At 43.5% G+C, this 21222-nt stretch overlaps 1 protein-coding gene across 1 annotated transcript in view; it reads left to right on the forward strand.

Annotated features, from left to right (window-relative positions):
• The window catches only part of LAMA5 (laminin subunit alpha 5), a 149271-nt gene that overhangs the window by 125807 nt on the left and 2242 nt on the right, over positions 1 to 21222 (forward strand). The window contains exons 60-79 of the mRNA XM_083146806.1: positions 192 to 334; positions 646 to 831; positions 1346 to 1482; positions 2380 to 2533; positions 4341 to 4474; positions 5507 to 5669; positions 6854 to 6982; positions 7060 to 7214; positions 7882 to 8014; positions 8175 to 8318; positions 10279 to 10409; positions 10682 to 10846; positions 12233 to 12371; positions 12457 to 12608; positions 12760 to 12949; positions 16828 to 16980; positions 18107 to 18263; positions 18788 to 18918; positions 19013 to 19106; positions 19858 to 19977. Of these exons, the coding sequence (XP_083002932.1) occupies positions 192 to 334; positions 646 to 831; positions 1346 to 1482; positions 2380 to 2533; positions 4341 to 4474; positions 5507 to 5669; positions 6854 to 6982; positions 7060 to 7214; positions 7882 to 8014; positions 8175 to 8318; positions 10279 to 10409; positions 10682 to 10846; positions 12233 to 12371; positions 12457 to 12608; positions 12760 to 12949; positions 16828 to 16980; positions 18107 to 18263; positions 18788 to 18918; positions 19013 to 19106; positions 19858 to 19977 (2910 nt within the window). The remainder of the gene's footprint in view (positions 1 to 191; positions 335 to 645; positions 832 to 1345; positions 1483 to 2379; positions 2534 to 4340; positions 4475 to 5506; positions 5670 to 6853; positions 6983 to 7059; positions 7215 to 7881; positions 8015 to 8174; positions 8319 to 10278; positions 10410 to 10681; positions 10847 to 12232; positions 12372 to 12456; positions 12609 to 12759; positions 12950 to 16827; positions 16981 to 18106; positions 18264 to 18787; positions 18919 to 19012; positions 19107 to 19857; positions 19978 to 21222) is intronic.

The following is a 21222-nucleotide window of genomic DNA, read 5'->3' on the forward strand; positions in this document are numbered from 1 at the left end:
CAAGAGTCCCTAATACAAGAGTGTTGTGGCCATTTTCTTGTGATTCCACAACGTAGTTGGGTTTATGGATGGGTAGTCCAATATTTTAAAGGGTCTCCACAATTGTGCAATCTTTGCTGGGAGAGTTTCCATTATTCTGGACATTACAGGTGGTATGTATGATGTAATGAATCTATATTTGTCTCTTGAAGTATCCAACCTGGAAAAGGCCATCCCACTGCTTCTGGATAAACTCAACAAGCTAGAGGGTCGCCAGGGCAACAATGGCTCCGTATCTGACAGTATCCACCGCATACGGCAGATGATTTCACAAGCCAGAGATGCCGCAAGCAAGGTATGTAGATTCAGGACAGACTGTGGTACAATGAAACATTTAGAGTAAATCTCTGATTCCCTGTTTGCAAAACTGACAGAAATTATTTACGGAGTACTCTAATGCCATTAAAGGTAATTCAAAGTCCTACTTAACTAGGGTATGTTCTCTGTGCGTTCTTTAGGTTATTACATAAATGTTTATCCAGAGTTTATAGAAGATTGACATTTCTCAGACGCACATTAATAGTCGGTCAGTCATTTGGTATGCGGATAATTAGATCATTTATACAGTACAAGGTGATCTCGCTCACTCCTTCTCCTATTCTTCAGGTTAGGATCCCTGTGAAATTTAATGGCAATTCTGGAGTTCAGCTGCGGACCCCAAGTAACCTGCAGGATCTTGCAGCCTACACCTCTCTCAAAATACATATCCAGAACCCCAACCCACAGAGCAAGAAGAAGCGGCAGGCTGATGCAGAGGAGATGCGTTTTGTGATGTTCCTCGGACACAAGGATGTAAGAGTGGAACAATTGTTATTATTTTTGCCATTTTCTCTTGACAGTATTGTTTTTATCCAACGTCTTATTGATAATTATCCTTACTGATTATTATATAGAAAATACATGGCACATTAATGTCTTTTATTTGTGTACATGCAAGCACATGAAGGAGGCCATTTTATCTACTGAATGAATGTTGAAGAGAATACAGCCTATAAACTAATTAGAAACTCTCTAGGGTGAAAATGGCTGTCAATGTAATGTAATTATACACAAAATGTCTGCTCCCATTGTACAGATTACTTTTGATTGCTCAGCTGTGCATATCACTGTCTGTTTTTCCCTAATTGAGTGGTTGTGAAGAGGTAGATGTTTGTGTTATTACATGGATTTATCCAGAGGTAATTCTTAAGGGACCATACGTATCATATGAGAGACTCCAGGCACTAAGGTTTCCCAGTGCTGAGAGAATGAGCACGATAAGTACTTTCCCCTTTATTTGATTAACATCTCATGGTTTCTTCCACAGGGTCAGGGGGATTATTTAGGACTGATCCTTAGAGGCAACAGATTGCAGTGTGTTTATCGACTGGGAAATCAGGAACCGACTTACCTTTCTGCTAATGAGGATATCAAAGAGCAGTTTGTCACCGTTGTCATTGAAAGGTGAACAGATCAAATTCTGTACTTACAAATGTCATTGGTATACATAAATCACCCTGTTTTTTTGCCATTTGTTGAGATATTGATTCTTTATGGTCTTTTATTTTATTTTTTTTGCAGTACTTATGGTTTATTTTTACCTAGATTAACATTATATAGTTTGTTGATTAATTCAGAAAACGAGGGGTTAAAGCAAGTCTGCATTTGACTTTTTGGTGGGTTATACAATTGAAAAGAGTCCCATATAGGTTAGCTTCCAAATATAAACTCCCTTATCCATTATTTGCTAGGTATATTCTCATAAAGGTGTCTAGAACTCACCTTTCCTGGAGTCCTATTGCCAGAGGGAGGTATTCCTTTTAGTTCTATTCACTGGTAGGTGGAAGTCTTCAAATGGGGATGGGTTTGAACACAGTGGAGGAGGCCGGTCAGGGAATGTATTCACTGGGAGCTGCTCATATCACTGACATACAATGGCTGACAGGAGGTTTATATACAGCTGCGAGCGCAGGAATAACAAGCTGCATGGGAGTCACCACCAGTAACATATACAACTAGAATGCATGAGGAACCTGTCTCCTCATGTAGTTTCTAAAGATTGTCATTGATGCGGCAGACTATACAGCCACATCAAAGGTTAAAGGCAAATTTGCCTTAGACAAATGTCTCACGTTTACCATTGCAGTAGTAAATGGCTAATTACAGGTACCAAGTTATCTGTAATAATAAAATGAGAGAATTCAAGTATTCTGGAGAGCGATGAAGTGATGATCTGCAGACTGTTGTATACAATAAGACTTCATAAGCTGAATAAGTACTGTGTTCTGCAGAAGATTCCTCCCTATGTTATGGAAACAGTACAGTATGTTCCTCATCTCACTGCCTATTCTTTCCTGACAGGATACTACAGTACGGGCAGATGTCCATCTTTGTGACAAAGGACAGCTTGCATGAGATCAAAGGAGACAGCATAGCCTTGGGCGAGCAGGGACTACTTAACCTAGACCCCCAGAAAGTGGTATTCTACGTAGGGGGCTACCCTGCAGAATTCAAGGTAACTTCCTAAATCCATACAAGTTTTACATACTCCTCACTAAGATTTACTGTGATTGGTTGTCAGAAGGGGACATGGTTGTCAGAAGGTGGCACACTGGTGGGCTTTTAAGGTTCTGTTTTAAATGAATGTAAACCTGCTCTTTACAGCATCCAAGAAATTAACTGTCTGTATTCAACGTTGTGATGTCGTAAATGTATCTATGGGATGATAATTCATGGTGTACTTTAGTGTAATTTAAAAAAATATTTACGTAATATACTGCATGAATGGGCGGCACTCACAGGATTTCACTAAAGGCTATAATAAAGGGACAGAGTGAAGTCCTGTGAGCACCGCCCTGTCATGTACTTTCACATGGGAAGGCAAACAGGTGATACAATTAGACAAGAAATGAGTGCCGCTTTGATGGAGATTATATATATATATATATATTATAGAAGTGTGTTAAACCGAGGCATAACACAAACGACCAGCACACCACCAAAAAATAATGCTTAAAACATTTAATCAGAAAAAATGCAAAAAGTGACCAGAAAAGATTTTTCCCAAAACAGCGAGTACATGACACAATCACATTTGCTTACTGTACTAAAAGGCAAGCATCGCGCATTCATTATCCCATGTGTACCCAACAGCTGTTTCGATGCCCATGCATCTTTGTCAAGGGTCAGCCACAAATGGGACCATGGGAGGTCACAATGCTAACTACTGTGCCACTGTGGAGTTGTAGGCCACTTTACTGGAAATTATTATACGAAATCCCTATTTGCAATATTTCATGCTCATACTGTGTTATTATGGTATAAAACAAATTATTACCTGGTACCTTAACTGCACTGAAAATATGGTGAATTGTGCTTCTATGGGCAAACAGAACATCTCTTAGATTCCATGGCTTCATTGACCCATTGTCTGTAAGAACTGTGAATATGAGATAAGGAAGGTCGCACCCACAGTCTCTGGTATTGTATGACATGCAGGGCCGGTGCTGGCCATTTCAGCACCTTAGGCAAATCTTCTAAATCACCGCTGCAGCCCTCCACCCGACACTTCTCTCCCCCTCCACCCTCCCTCACCTCAACATAGCCGGGGACTCCAGGGGGGGAGCGTGCAGGCAGGCGGGTGGGCGGGCATGCAGGCTGGGCGGATGTGCAGGCATGCAGGCTGGGCGGGCGCTACCTGCAGAGCAACACTGACCAGCAGGGAAGGAGGGGGCAGCCATCACCCGCTCATTGCCGCTAACCAGCGCAGGGGTGCGGGTGGCACCCGCCGATCAGATCCACGAGCAGGGGCGGGGGGATGGGGGGTAGTGGTACGGCTCACCTGTTCCCTGCTGGGTCCGGGAATAGCTGCTGGCAGTACTTGCTCTCCTCGGGCGGGAGTGCTGCTGCTGCAGCTCAGTACCGCCCTCCAGTGGCCGGTGCCCTAGGCAAATGCCTGAAGCTGCCTAGTGGTGGCGCCGGCCCTGATGACATTATGGAGTTAGGCAGGTTATTGCCTAGAATCCCTGGTTGTAATAGGTGTGCTAATATAATGGTGTCATGTGGTAAAAGCAGATTATTTCCTGGAGTCCCTGCATGTAGTGGATACTCTGTATGTTGTATGATTGATAAATCATCTATACATTCCTGGCTGCAGTAATCTTAGAACATTCCAGAGTGAAGATACAATGAATCTGTGGATTTAACTCTAGGCAGTGCCTGCAAGTTCACCATGTGTAGTTGTGAGTTTGAGCTAGCAATGTGAATGGCAGCCATTGATTTGGTATATTTACACCACTATTTCCACTAATCCTTTTTTTCAGCCTCCTGCTGCACTAAATTATCCCAACTTCAAAGGTTGCATTGAAATGGACACTCTGAATGAAAAACCGATCAGTCTGTATGACTTTGAGAAAACGTTCCAACTGGACACTGCAAAGGACAAGCCTTGTGCCAGGTATGTTATTGCTCAGAAAAGCCATAGGGATTCTTATACGTATGGGTTTTCTATATTTTGTAGGCTGCTTTTTTTCACTTCTAGAACTTGCATAATGTAATAGATATTGGAAAACCTGAAGGTTAGTTTATCAAGATGCTCCATATTCAACTTATTGTTCTTTATATAGCACCTAGAGACCCCGTATTGTTCAGATCCTGGTTGGAATCCACTTATAACCCCTAGCCGTGTAAAGGGGCCTACACACTGGGAGATGGGGCTGTGTGCTGTGCGATCTGCCAGGGCCAGTGGTCTCCGGTGTGACAACTGGACCTGACACTAGCGATTATAGATTTATCCAGCATGTTGGATATTATTCGCCGGGCTATAGCGACATGCGGGGCCATGCATCGTGTGTAGGCCCCATAAGGCAGCATGAACACCTATGCCACCCTGCAGCCTATTTTCATTAGCACTTATACAATATATGTAATCCTACATCTTCAGAGATCTACCCAATGAACAAAGTGGCTGATAGAAGAACAGCTGCCCACACTCCATAAATAAACCTGCTTCTCCTATGTAGCGTATAGCACAGTTCCCAAACCCCTCCAAAATCCCTTAACTCAATTACTTTAAGCTGAGAGACGGCACTCTCTGAATCGTGTAGCAAAAACCAGTGCTGTACTGTACGCACCATCCGATGTCCATGGCAAAGGCCACCTCTCCTTTCCATGTAATGGTGGATTCTCTTGTTTGTTACATGTGACCTTGTTTGATTAAGAAACGTTACGAATACAGTAGTGATCATCTATAGATCACTCTGGGTTGAATTTAATTGTATCTGACTCTGGAATCAATGGCAATCTTGATCACAGGACATTTGGAAGTTGCAGAGATAGGACATATGCCTTGGTAATGCTCTAAAACAGACTGTGTACATACTGATCATAAATTGTTAGATGCAATTATAGCTTGCACCACTATATATACTTGGGCTGAGCTTCTGTGCTGAGAAATTCTCCTATAAGACCTGTGTAATATTTTCTATAGGTCAAAATCAACCGGAGACCCTTGGCTTACTGATGGGTCGTACTTTGAAGGAACAGGATATGCAGAGATTAAGCTAGAGGCTCTTCCAGGGCCATCCAAGAGGTTTGAGCTGGATGTGCGCCTAGTTTCATACAATGGTATCCTCTTCTTCCTTGATGCAAAGGTAAGCACATGGACCTTCTTATTTACGTTTCAAACATCTAGCTCAGGCACCCATTTCTGCCATGCATACAGTGCCAACAGATCATGCTCTGCATTGGTCCCCAACCACAACATTTACTAAATAAATAAATGATCTTTGATTTGGGATGGGACGTGGCTCCAGATAACAAGTTTTTGTGGTATCCCAGGGCAACAAAAGTGAATAACTGTGCCTCAAGAATAGGGTGAATCGACCTTCCTCAAGGTCGAATTTGCATAAAGGTCGACATAAGTCATGTCGACCTTGGCCCATGTCGACCTTAAGTCAGGTCGACCTTCCTGCCAGTCAACCTAGTGGGGTCGACCTAATGACTGTAGACCTAAGTTCATTCTAATAGATGACCGCTTCCCAATGGGTCCTATTGCAGCTGTGTGTATGCTCTTCAAGTGCCTAGGTTACCTCTGAGTGCCTTGGTTTCCTCCTGCAATTCAAAAACATGCTGTTATATTAACTGTTGGTGCCCTTCTGGGATAGGGACTAATATGGATGTATGAGCATTTTTTACTGGGAACCAGTGACAGAATTCAACAGAACGTTTTCACAATCTCATTGATGACCAGGGGGGAGATTCTCTAAGCTAAAAATGCGGTAAAAACCCCATTATCGGGGTTTTTACCGCATTTTGGGATGCTGTAAGCATCCCTCGCCGGGTTACCGCAGCGGGGGGCATCGCCAGAAAAATCTGGCGATGCCCCATAGAAGCCAATCGTCTTCTACCGCAACCCTCCGCCGCCCAGCGCCGACGCCCCGCACGGACCCCCGCCGCCCTGCATCGCCCCCTCACCTGTGTCCGGGCAGTACAGCGCAGTGCTGTCCGGACCTGTGACCTCCTCCCTGCACTGATCCTCTTCCGGGTGCAGGGAGGAGGAGAGCCCGGCGCAGCAGCAGCAGCGTTGGGTGTGTGAGGGAGGGGGGAGCCGCCGGGACCTGCTGGGACCCGGCGACTCTCACCGCAAAGGACAGCTCTTAACACAAGAGCTGTCCTTTGCTATAATTATCGCATATGTTACAACATATGCGATAATTATAAATGCGAAGGGGGGCGGAGATTCTTAGAGAATCTCCCCCCTGATGAGTAAAAGCAAAGCCTTACTGGTTCCAGTTAGTAAATATGTCTTATGAAGTGTCCTATTCCATTTCTTTAGGATCAATTTGTGTGCCTCGCGGCTCAGGAAGGCAAACTCACTCTTTACTACAATGCTGGAAGTGGAACGGAGAAAGCAAAACCAATAGAATCAACCCAGCTGTTTGTCAGCAGCGCCAGCTCCAAAGCGGTAAAGTCAGACTAACTATTGTCTTATCTGTTACCTGTAGTATAGGCAAATTTACAGTTGTTGTGCTTCTACTTCAGATCCAGGTAATTGTGGCTCTTATCAGTGGGAAGAGACGGATATTTGTGCGGCTTGAGAGAACGACTATATTTAGTGTGGAGTACGATGGGGGTAGTTTGGAAACTTCCCAATACTTATACCTTGGAGGACTTCCACCTGAGAAACTTCCAGAGAGGTGAGTTAAAGTAGTCAAGGTCCTGTCGGTCTCCTTTAGGTACGCAAGTACTATAGTTTTCCGGTGCCGTAATCTTTCTGGGGGACGTGGCGTTAAATTTGAGTACTATCTGGTTACTTGTCTTATTCTAGTTCCTCCATACCTACAGTATCTGTGGGAGTGTAAGAGGAGACAGAGCTAAGGCTAGTTTTATTGTGCCTGTTCCAGAGCCATCCCATCTTACCCAGACTACTTACTATGTGCAGACCGTACTTTTGTGCTAGATCGCATGGCATCTAGTACAAAAAGCCCACTGCTGTAGTATATCGCATGTTTTTTTTTTGTACTAGCTGTGATGCAATATAGTACAAAGAGTACGGAACACATCGCTTCATTTATGGGCACCATAAGTCACTGTGGGGTAGATTTATTAACCTGGGTGAAGTGATAAAGTGTCTGGTTTTTATCACCGGCCAATCAGCTCCTACCTGTCATTCTTCAAACCAAGCCTGTAACTTCACAGGTAGGAGCTATTTGGCCGGTGATAAAAAAACAGACACTTTATCACTTCACCGAGGTTAATAAATCTGCCCCTGTTTTCTTGTTTTACATATTTGTTTATGTACTCTGTAACGGCACTATATAAAGAATGATAATTATGATTTACTTTCATTTTTATTCCTTCCAGTCTAAAAGAGATTTTCAGTGGAGGAGGATCTGTCAGAGGCTGCATGAAGGGTATCAAAGCTTTGGGAAAATACGTGGATTTAAAGCGTATGAATACAACTGGTGTTGGTTTCGGCTGCACTTCAGACCTGTTGGTGAGTGAAGTCCCTGTCCAATGCAGAGGATTTTGCATTATGTTGTTGGGGTTATAAATATGTATCTATATTTTTATGAAGTTGGTGACATTTTATTACACAGTTTCAGAAACTTTAGATCAAGCTTGTGTATTTCTGCTGATGATGCCTCTTATTGTAGGGTGCCAGATCAATTCAGCTCTATGGAAACGGATATCTGAGTATGAACCTGAAAAATGTGGCTGGTTTTCAGAGCGACTACTTTGCCGGCTTTGGCTTCCGGACCAGTCAGCCTGATGGACTTCTGTATCATCAGTCCAGTGAGGTAGGTCTGTTAACAGGGTTTTTGGCATACTTGCCTACTTTTGAAAAATAGTTTCAGGGAGATAATAGTTGGAAATAGAAGGGTGTGTCTAATTCCATATATGGAGAGATTGTGAAAAGAGACTGTGAACGTGGCACCTAGAAGCGTGGGTGGGTACTGCTACATCTCAGAGGAATCTTTTAAAATGATTTATATCAAAATATAAATGAGCCCCAAAGTAGTTAGTAAGAGCTACTATAAGTGCTGGCAAATGGTGCTGATGATTCAATGTAACTGTATCTATCTCTCATTCCTTTTCCCCCTCAAAATGTAACAGTGTAATGTGGGCTAGGTGAAATGAGGGAGATTGCTAGACTAATGAGGGAGAGAGGGAGATTGCTGCTATTTCAGGGAGTCTCCTGCAGAATGCAGGAGGGTAGGCAACTATGGTTTTTGGTTCTTATGTAACCTGCTGCCATCAGGTTACTTTTCCATATTCACTGTGGTGTCCAGTATCTTGTTCATTTGTGTACTGTTTGATAAGAGAATCAAAATCTACAGTTTCACAGTTTATACGTCAAATAACATCTTTGTTTAAATATTGCTTTGACGAAGGAAGAAAAAAGAAAAACTAGCGGAGTATTGCATCTGTTCCTGCCTCTGTTGAGTGCAGCTTACTCACATATAGTTATGGTAAAATAGTGGCCATTGACTACCCATAATTCCTTGGTTTGGTATTTCCCTCTACTGGATGAAATACTGGGTAATCGGGGTTGTGGAAAATGTTAATGTCTTCTACTTAAGGTGCCCATACACTGTGCGATGATTGCACCGTTATGGGCTGGAACGCATCGCAACACATGCGTTTTGCATGCGATGCGATCAGAAGGCAGTACAAAAAGTTTGTGCAGCACCCGCGGGAGCGTGCATCGCACGGTGCAAACGCATGGTGTATGGGCACCTTTAGTTTACTCTCATTAATTGTAATGTAGTTGTGATATATAGTGTTCCCTCTAGAAATGAGGGCGGGCAGGGAGCCGCTGCATGGGGGCAGCGCAAGGGGGGCGGGCCAGGCCCGCCGACGTCACAATTGTGGGCGGTCCCGGGCCGCGACGTCACGAAAAGGGGCATGCCCGGGCCGCGACGTCACGAAAAGGGGCGGGCCCAGTCGGCGCCGTCACTAAAGTTGACGGGCCCGGCACCGCCGAAGTTACCGTGCTGCCGGGAATCGCCGTCTAAGGCGGCGCTGCGCTTCCCCGTGCACACAGCCAGGGCAGGCACCACGCTGTTTTAGCGGGGTGCTGCTAGCAGGGCAGGGCGCATTTTGCCCTGTAAAAATCGGGCAGGGCCCAGCGCCCCGCTAAAACAGCCTAGCGGGAACACTAATATAATTATATTATTATAATTACATATTTTACAAAGGATATTCTATTACAGCAAGTAGAAAACCACACATAAAAAACCCTAAAGAGCACAATAAGTATAATGCTGGGATGGTACATCATTTGGGTAATAAATTCTACAGATTATATATTCCACCCATGAAAGGTACCAGGCGAGGCAGCTGTCTTGGGCACACTATGTAGATTTACCCTGGATAGAATAAGTTGTGCCTAGAGTAGATTACACAAAAGGTAGTGGGTGTAGTGTCCTAGCGCTCGTAGTAGGGTCCTCCTGGGGTCCATGTATTTTTCATCCCATCCACGAGTGTACCAGGTGAGACAGCCTATATCCGGAATTCCCCAATGCCCCATGCTTGAGCACAGGTGACCCAATTAGTACCTCAGTTATATTGATTTAACCATCTGTGCTGAAGTATGGATACCACTTGAATCTGCACTGCCAATGCACCCGAGGACCAATATAAAACCTCTCATTTTCATTGTTGGAAATCAGGATTAGTAAGACCTTGACATAAGTAAAGTTAAAAATAGAAAATCTGAAGTAAAATTTCATGTGGGTACTTTATGGTTTTCCACAGGAGGGATCGTGTCAGGTGTCTATCAAGAGTGGTCACTTGTCTGTAAGGCTTCTCACCACTGAACTCACATCTAAAACACCTTACGCTGATGGGGTTGGGCACTACCTCTCTATGTACAGCAGCAAGGATGGGTGAGTCTGTGATCTGATTGGAGGTTACAAGAGCATACCATGTTATATGTACTTAAAGAACATTCTATCACTGTTGTGCGATTTCATATCTGTTTATGTTGCACCACTGAACAGTTGGATATAAACATGCCCCCATTTAATTTAGTATGGTACAGTTAGTATTGGGCATTTGTAGTTGTACAGATGATATTTGAGAGAAATGCACCCTGTGTTACAGAGCATGTTGACTATGTGGTAAATGTACTGTGCTGAATAAGGATCTCACTGTGCAGGTTGCGGCTCTATGTAGATGATGAACTGCAAGGTAGTAGACAACTGTCAGGTGGCCGACGGAGGCGCCAGGACGATTCCAACAGCAGTTTGATCCTTGGAGGATTTCCAGATAGTGGACCGCTGGGAAACCTGAGCGGTTGTATCAGTAATGTTTTTGTGAAGAGGTGAGGCTAGACAATATTGTAACTATAACAGTGTAAGTAATGATATTATCACCTATCCATCTCTCCTGTGGGTACACCACCTCTTTCACATTCTCCTGGTTTACTTCCCATCTATGCCACCCCAATTTTAGTCTCATATACTCATTTAACTCGTTTCATTAAAGTGCATACATCACTTAATGGAAGTAAGGCTTTCTTTCCCACCCAAAGGCTTTAACTTCTTATTTATAAATAATCCAGACTCCGTATGCCCTGAAATTAACAGCACACTGCTTTACTTTTTATGCCCTAAGCACATTTCAGGTTACTTGGGAGTCTGGGTTTTTCATTTAAACATGATGGGTCTCCAATAGACTATGGGCGGTATTCAATGAGCCTGATTCGCCATGTTTTTATGGCGAATTTGTGCTGTTTGGCGAATTTTTGACAAAAACGGTGAATCACCCTATTCAATGACCACATGGCGAATACATTTGAAGGTTTTTTTCGCCATGATTCACCGAGTAGCAATCGCTATCTTTTTATGGAGAAGTGGAATGTGAACTTTTAAAATAAAGTGTTTTGTTTTTTACATTTGGTGTCAAAAAATCAGGAATTTTATTCTGAGGAGGGGCATGCTACTTTTATTCATGTGCTGTAAGCACATGAATATATATTTAATTTAAAAAAAATATATATATATATATATTTTTTTTTTTTTTTACACAGCAGCCAGCAGGGGGCGCCGGAGCCGAGCCGCTCATTACATATTCATATATTCACTGCACCCGATGTTACGATCTGGTATAGTGAATATACATTCCCCTGCTGGCACCCCCGGGGGGCAGCCTGTGCTGCCTGGCACCCGGGGAGCCCACCTGCCCCCCACAAACATTCTGGGCCAGGCAGGGAGACTTCCATCTCTCTGCCTGGCACCGTCCTCAGGCTCCCTGCGGCATTCGCCGCAGGAGCTCATATTCGCCAGTCAGGGGCAGCGAGCCCCTGACACGTTGAATACCGAAGCCCGCTGGCTCCGGAACGTGGCGAATGTGCAGCGAATCCTAAAAAGGATTCGCTGCACCTCGCAGGTATTCACATTGAATACCGCCGGGTACACTTTAAACGGTGAATCCTTGACCTTCACCTGAAGGCAATTTCATAGCAAGATTACTAGGCCAAATACTGAGGCATTTATTCACCTCAGGAAGTTATGATGAAGCAGATTATTGGCAATAAAAAAAAATTAACAATGACCTCTTCATCTCCAGCTTTGACCTCTTTGATGGAATTTCCAGATGCCTCACTGGCTACTGAACCCATTTTTGTTTATATCACATTGAATCCGTTTATTGACTCTTTGTTTCTTATGAACTAGTTTTGTAATGCATTATCGTGCTATGTATCTAGGATATCTGGTCCCCAGATGGTTTTAGATCTGCTACAGAATCAGCGTAGTCTGAATGCGACCATGAGCTGTCAGGATGTAACAGAGGAACGACCACAGGAGATAAGAGCTTTACTTCGGAAGGATAAACTCAGAATGAAGGTAAGTGATCCTGTGTGGCGTTGAGGGTAGTCATCTCTTTATATGCAACAGTTAACTAAGTTCCTCCATATCTCCTTCTTGATAGGGTCGTCAGAGGAAGTTGGCTTTGATGGAGCATAGGAACATCCAAAACACGTCCTGTCTTGTCCCCAAATATGTGAAAGGAGGATTTAGATTTGGTGGATCTTATTCCAGTCATCTGGAGTTCACCAACATTCCTGGTTCTCTCCAAGAAAGGTGAGTAAATTCTATGTCCTTGTAGTCCTGGAAAGTCAGAAGATGCACAATGTAGTAGTAGTGGGCGTGAGGAGAGACCGCCTTTATGATGAAATGTATGTACACAAACCTCTTCATACACCAGGCATTGACGTGTTATTTTATTGTACAGATTCCACTTTTCAATGGAGGTTCGTCTCAACACCAGCAGTGGCCTTCTCTTTTATGTTGCTAATGAGCAAGGAACTTCTACCTTGTCTCTTTATGTTTCTAATGCCCGATTTATTCTACTGATGAACATCAATGGAAAAATACATCGTCTGAGAAGTAAAGAAAAGTACACGGATGGGCTCTGGCACACGGTAGGAATACAGAATACACACAATCTGCAGTGTTTTTGTGGTCTTATTTTCCTGTTTGTTTCCAAACCCAATAGGCCTGTCTAATATCCACAGAGTTTTATAGATTTACACTTCACAGGTCCCTTATTCTTGTGTGCAAAGATTCTTTATCCTAACATGTGCAGGTCTCTTCTTCACGTGTAGAGATAGATATACACACACCACGCAGATCTCTTCTTCACGTGTACAGAGATAGATAAACACACCACGCAGATCTTATTCATGTGGGCAGAGATAGATACACACACCACGCAGATCTCTCATTCATGTGGGCAGAGATAGATCTACACATCATGCAGATCTCATTCATGTGGGCAGAGATATACACACCATGCAGATCTCTCATTCATGTAGGCAGAGATAGATATATACACCACGCAGATCTCTCATTCATGTGGGCAGAGATAGATCTACACATCATGCAGATCTCTCATTCATGTGGGCAGAGATATACACACCATGCAGATCTCTCATTCATGTAGGAAGATATAGATATATACACCACGCAGATCTCTCATTCATGTGGGCAGAGATAGATATACACACCGTGCAGATCTCATTCTTGTGGGCAGAGATATACACACCATGCAGATCTCTCATTCATGTAGGCAGAGATAGATCTATACACCACGCAGATCTCTCATTCATGTGGGCAGAGATAGATCTACACATCATGCAGATCTCTCATTCATGTGGGCAGAGATATACACACCATGCAGATCTCTCATTCATGTAGGAAGATATAGATATATACACCACGCAGATCTCTCATTCATGTGGGCAGAGATAGATATACACACCACGCAGATCTCTCATTCATGTGGGCAGAGATAGATATACACACCACGCAGATCTCTCATTCATGTGGGCAGAGATAGATATACACATCACGCAAATCTCTCATTCATGTGGGCAGAGATAGATATACACACCACGCAGATCTCTCATTCATGTGGGCAGAGATCGATCTACACACCATGCAGATCTCTTATTCATGTGGGCGGAGATACTGTAGATATTCACCCCTTGCAGGACACTATAACATGTGTGCAGGGATATGTATATAATGTTCATTCTAGAACCCTTTTTGGTACTTGTGTATTATCACGGCACCCACTACTCCATTTGCGTAGAGGGCTATTCAGGGTAGTGAAATCGCATCACATTGCATGCCATATTGTATGGCATGCGATGCGATGCAGTGCGATTTTCCTATGTAATGTATTCACTGCTCTGTGTCAGTGAATCCATTAAAAAGATACAATGCGATAAAAAATCGCATCGCATGCCATTATTGTATGGAATGCGATGCGATGAGATATCGGTTCTGATGGAACCTAGAATAATACCATTTAATGGTAAAATGACATATAATGTCCTTTTCATACTCCCACTATTCACGTTGGCGTGGAGCTGATTTTATATAGTGTGCGAGTGCAGCGAGCCACCGAGCCTGAAGCGTGGCGAGCGACCGCGTAATACATGTAACATAATACACAACCCCTCGCGGGGCTCGCTGCGCTCGCCACGCTTCGGGCTCGGTGGCACGCTGCGCTCGCCAGACTATATAAAATCAACTCCACGCTGACGTGGATAGTGGGGGTATGAAAAGGTTGGTTGGACGCGTACCGCCGCCGCTCGCCACGCTTCGGGATCACGTCGATACTGGGGAGGGGGTATTAATAAATGAGATTATATGTCATTTAATGCTATAGTACATTAAATGCCATTATAAGCGTCAAAATCGCATCGCATGCCATACCATAACGGCATGCGTTGCAATTTCACTACGTTTGCGTACATAGTAAATTCGGGCGCCGTGATAATACACAAGTACCCCTTTTTTCTTTAAAAACTAATGTTTTTGCATATCAGTGCTAAAATACAGACCACACTGTGCTAGAAGCACCACAGCAGAGAGCGACACCCCAGGCAGGGAAAAGGAAGTGCACAGGTTTTGGAAAAGTTTGTTCCATTTGTGATAGTAGAGGCAGAAGCTTAAACAGCTTTGATATATTTAAAGTGACAAAGTCCTAACTGAGGCACCAGTTTCCACCAATGGATTCAGAGACAAAGATTTAATGGAAGTACAAAAAATAGTGGTACTTGTGTAGTTTCACAGCGGCAGTTACGTCGTCAGTGTAGAGTCCCTGTCAATCAGCGTAGTGTTCCCGCGGCCGCTTGGCGTAGCTAACGTCTGTCAGCCAGGGTACTCTTTCCGCGGTCAGCGTAGTCAGTCGGCGGTACGCAGTTAGCGGAGTCACATTGTCAGTTATGGCTACCGAAAAGTTAACAATATTTAACCTGCCGCAGACGGAGGAGGAGTCAGTGAATTTCTAGCAGCTTCACCACTTTCTCCCTGAGACCAAGACGTGTCCTAATGGCCATCCAATGCGACTCAATGTGAAGGAGCGGATGTGGCACTTCCATATAAGAAGCTGCAGCAAAAACGTTAGCGTCCGGGACGCACAGTGGTTCCGTGGATGCCATCTCCCGTTCATGACGCTCATACGGTTCGTGTTTTGTTGGGCGGAGGAGCTATCTGGCATCACGTTTTGTGAGCGTCATCTCTCCATTTCTAAAAAACCACTGTGTATAACAACCTTATGCGGGAGGCCTGCACCGTGGACCTAATATCACAGCCCCAACGCCGGATTGGCGGTCCCTGGAAAAATAGTTGAGGTGGATGAGAGCCTCTTTGTACAGAGGAAAAATCATGTGGGACCCATGCTGCCTCAACAGTGGCTGTTCGGAGGCATTTCCAGAGACACCAGTGAGTGCTTTGTGACACCTGTCGAAAGACGTGACGCCAGCACCCTGATGGCCGCCATCAACAAATACATCGAACCGGAGGATGACTATGTACTCAGATTGCTAGCGTGCATATAACACCAAGCAGATGGAGCAGGCAGGGTACCACCATGCACGGGTGAACCACTGGTACAACTTCGTTGTTCCGGACACTGGGGTTCACACCCAAAATATTGAACGCCTTTGGGGATTGTGTAAGTGGCGCAACAAATGGCAAAGGGGCACTGCACGCCAGAATCTGGACTCCTACCTATAGGAGTTCATTTGGCAAAAGACTGTTGGTGCAGAAAACGCTTTCCAGCGTATTCTTTATGCCTTAACTCTGCTCCCACATGCTGACAAAGCAGACGACACAGATGCAGACACAACTGCACCCACTCATGCTGCAGTTTCTGTCAATGCAGAATCAGAAGAAAAAAGTTTTATTTTTTTTCTTTCTTCTTGATAATTTCAATATTATTTACTTTGTTAAGTTGCTTTTTTCTTTATTAACTAAAATCCAGTTAACCCATGTCGTCATTACTGTCCTCCCGATTTTATAAAGTGTGGCGAGGAGACACGGATTACATGTAAAGTAATCCGCATCCCCTTGCGCAAGCGTCTCATACAGGTGGAGCGCCCCTCCGCCGGTGCCTGCATGATCCCCTCTCCGCCGGTGTCCGCCAGCACATGGGGATCTGGCGGTTACCGGCGCTGTGTGAGAGGCGCTCACTATGCTTCCCAGGGACAGAACTGCAGCTCCCGGGGACGGTACGTGACTACGCAGGGTTGCCGCGGAGACAGTACGCTTACTACGCTAGGCAGCCATTGGGCTAACGTAGCTTAGGATGCCGCCATGAAACTAAACAAGTAAGGCAGCCGTTGGGCTACGCTGTTCTACGCTGACCACGTAGATTCAAACGTAGCTTAGGCTGCCGCCGTGAAACTACACAAGTACCAAAATAGTTTTTCATCTATAATTGCGTTAGTCTTTGGCAATTAAGCCAATATGTCCATTTAACTTACTAATTATTTAATCTGTGTCTCAGGTTTTCTTTGGGAAAGAGAAGAACAAACTCCGCCTGGTCATCGATGGTCTCAAGTCTCAAACTGGGTTACTGCACTCAGGGGCCATCATCTCCCTAAAAAGCCCAGTTTACATTGGAGGAATCCCTACACTAAAAAACCGTCCGGAGAACCTGGTATGTGGTACAAACGTAATCATTACATTTGTGCATTTGTGGAAGCTCAAAAGCTGTTAACATAATCGGGCGTAAATTGTACTTATAACATTCCACTCATAAATACAAGGTACCTTTGTATCCGATAATATCTATATGTGGATCACCAAGCTAATTACTCAAGGCTGCTCCCAATGGCAATATGGAAATTGCCAAATTGTAAAAATAGGGGATTCTATCTATACCATTAATTCACCAGAAATATATGTATATTTAAGAGAGCGCCACACAATTGGAACTACCAAAATGTATTTTATTTAATTCAAAAATATATATATTATAGGGAACCAATTATAATAAAAAACAACAAAAAAGTGTATATATACACACAGTACATAGGATTCATAATATAATTCAATTAATATGAAAAATTCCCAGTGATGGACTTTTAAATGCTATTAAAGATTCAAACTTCAATGTGTTTTATATTAGAACACCACCCTTATAAAAAGTTTGTAGAGCAATTGAATAGTGTAGTTAATAACACAAGACTTTTTAGGCAGCGCTGCAGTTATTTTTGTGATTGATCAATGTCCAAACTACAGCAAGTAGTTAACAGTTGGTGATATGATTAAGGAGCACAATGCCCCGTGATTTGGGAGATGTTAAATACTACCTTGTAGTAGTAGTAGCAGCGATCCAGCAGCAATGTAGATAAGCGATGTTCCGACGGCTCTAGCTACACCCACCCGGCGCCGCCATCAGATGACGGACAGCTGCTGGTAGATTAAGCAGGGAGCGAGCCGTTACTGTGGAAAGATGAACTGCAGTCCGGCAGCAATATAGATGAAAGATGTTCCGACGGCTCCAGCTACACCCGCCCAGTGCTGCCGTCGGATGACTGACAGCTGCTGGTAGATTAAGCAGGGAGCAAGCCCTTCTGTAGAGAGATAAACTGCGGGTGATAGTTGGCTCCAAACAAGGTAGAACCGGCTGCTGTAATTTGCGCTGTATCAGCCTGCCCGAAGGGTAATTTCTCAGCACAATGCTCAGTAGCGGGTGGTGGAGAATCCAGTTAGAGTAAATGCTGTAGAGGGGTTCAGCAATTTGAGATGGGGAAGACTAACTTTGTTTAACTGTTTTCCAGGATGCCACACTCAGTGGTTTCCGTGGATGCCTGAGGAATCTGAAAATGGACGGAAGAGCACTTGGCTCTCCAGAAAAAGTTATAGGAGTCACACCATGCTTTGAGGGCTTCACCGAACATGGGCTCTTCTTCTCAGATGGTGGTTTCCTGACATTTGGTACATGACAAAAATCACATCTGTTTGCAGTGATAGCCTTTTACAGAAATAGTATGAAGAGCTGTATGCAGCAGTGATAGGAGTGGAGAACTTGACCATGACAAACATTCAGCTTTAAAGTAACATTTGTCAAATGCATAGTACGAAATTATAGCCAGCAGCTGATCGGTTGCCATTGCACACTTCTCCTCTCTTCATCCTACAGTTGGTATGCCTTCCAACAACTCTTACTAAATGCACAGGCTTCTCTCCCCGAATTTGTTCTTTGGTTTGCTACTACGTACTTATTAGCGGTTGTTGCACTTTGTTACAACATGGATCTCCTATGCTCTCTGCATTGAATACAACTATATCTGGATTGCTGCATTGTGGGTTGTAGAAGCCCCTGGAGGGCATGCCCATGCCAGTAACTGTCATCTGAAAGTAGAAACACCATAGGAATATTTTATGATAAATCAGACTTCTATTAATTCATTTGACTTCATGCCCCAGGTTCCACTAAGCATTCTCTCCTTTTATAACAGAGAATATCTTTGATGTGGGAAAGGACTTAGAACTGAAGTTAGAGGTCCGTCCAATGCATTCCTCTGGGCTTATATTTTATGTACGCACAGAGAAGGGAAATTCTATCACTTTGTCACTGGCTGATAAAAAGGTATATTTCCAAAGTTATTTTTTTTTGTTTTTTTATCACAGCTCTTAATCAGGAGGGCCGCTATCATTTAGTATTGTTTTTTTGTGTGATACAGGTTACTTTAGTCGTAACTGATGAAAGGGGCCAACACTCTACAGCTGTGAATTTGCAGCAGCCTCTGTGTGATGGACTGTGGCACACCATTTCTGGTCAGTATTCAACATTGGACTCTCTTACTTGCCTCTAGTCAATGGTTTTAGCTCCACATATTACAAGTGTCTTACTACCTAACTGGTTTCAACTTTTTCTGTTATGAAAGACTTTAATGGACCACACGATCACAGCTCAGTGAATGATGATTGTGCTCATGCCATTTCAGTTTTGTTTTGATGCATTAAATGCACCCAGTGGTAACATGGCTCATGCATCCATATGCTCGTTGTATTATCATTGTTAAGGGGCAGATTTCATGAGTGACATTCTTGTTATCACTTATTACTAATCTTAACTTGTGCTTCAACCAATCCGCTCCTGAATGTCATGTACTTGAAAAATGACATGAGGCGATTGGCTGGGCACCGTTTAATGCTAGTAACAAGTTATGACAAGAATATTAATTGTTGTTAAATCTCCCTCCCTAACATTTTTGTCTTTAAAATACTATTTGTTTCTTGTACACCATGGAAACAGGCATTGTAAAATACATTCTTGAGGGAATTTACTGACTAATATTCACAGATTTGCTTGTTGCTACTGAATGAATTGGCTGTATTCCTGCACGCAGTGATTCAGCACACAAAGTATAATCAGTGTTGCTACTAGCATGTAGTGAATTGATGGTTTCCATTCTTATGCCAGTATGGATGAAAAAGATAGACAATATGATGGCACCACAGTTCATATTATTCTATAATAATTAACATTTAGTATTTTTGTTTGGTCTTGTGTTCCCTGCTACAGTGATAAAAGGCAGCAATGTAGTCCAGCTGGATGTGGACACAGAAGGAAATCATCTGGTGGTAGTCAGTCCATCCTCTCATACCAGGAATCAGGGCTCACTGTATATAGGCGGAGTACCAAGTTAGTATTATATCATCACGTTGTATATGTGTTGTATGCACTTTAGGTGCACACTTTGTCTTTGCACATGCTCAAAAACGGGTGTGGATCGTAGGGTTGCCAGTTACTCGGTCAACATGGAAACAGTCAACACAAAAAAGGTTGACAATTAGCATACTGTTCTGCTTGCCATGCTTTGGGTCACTATACAATTCCCAATCAGATTATATGTGGGTGGTAAAGTATGAAAAAGGTTTAAAAAAATAAAATCTCATGTCAACCTTTTCATGTGCCAACTACTATCATGTTGACAAACAGGTCAGACCAGGCATTTGTGTTGAAGAGGTATAAATTGTCTGTAACAGTAAGTGTGGACACTTCTAATGATTTATTTTATATAAGTGTGTGCCATCAGTGATTTTCACAGTAGTTGAATAGTGGTCTGCCACCTGTTCCATCAAGCTCCTTTCTAAAACCCTACTCCATAAGCACCATAATTACCTCGCCTGACCACAGACTGATTTCAATCATGGCTCAATTGGGCCAGTAATAGAGCGTTGTGTAAGAAGCCTGCATATGTTGTAGAACTTATATGTTGGCAGCAAAAGGGAAGATTGGCTTTAGGTAATTGGAGGGTTTCTGATATGCTTTTATGCAAAACTTTTGGGTCCAACCCTGTATTAGACACACAGTTCTAATCAGAGTTAGATCCAGGATTTACTGCATTTCACACTGCAAGGCCGACTCAGGTATATTAGGGGCAGGGTCTTGAATGCCGTCGCTTGGATGTGACCTCTCCAAGCCCTGGGGAGTCCAACGGCTGTGATCCCCACAGCGCCTATGTCACACTGTGGGCAAGGCCAGCATTTGGGAAAGCTGCTGGACTGCCCAGAGTGGATGCCGCACACAGGCATCCTGTTGTACAGGTTTGCAGTCAAATGCACTGAGTTGGAGTGACAGACTGTGTTGAAACCCATGTTTCAAATTCCATTCTCCTGCATTTGCATTCATTTAGTGCAGTTATCACTCAGTTGCAATTTAGTTTATGCAGTTTTTCAACTAACTTCAGGACACTTTTGTTGCACAGATTTAAAAACTTATGGACTGAACGGAAAAGTCATGGCCTTTACCAGAAAACTAAATATGCTGCAGCAGATGAAAATAGGCCAATCACTTTTAGCTCTCATGTTATAGCATACACTAGATAAAAAGTCTTATGCGTTTCTATGGGCAATTTTTCCTTCTATCCTCCCAAGTTTAATACAT

The sequence above is a fragment of the Crinia signifera genome, chromosome 6 (genome assembly GCF_055691185.1).
Source record: "Crinia signifera chromosome 6, ASM5569118v1, whole genome shotgun sequence".
Taxonomy (NCBI): Eukaryota; Metazoa; Chordata; class Amphibia; order Anura; family Myobatrachidae; genus Crinia; species Crinia signifera.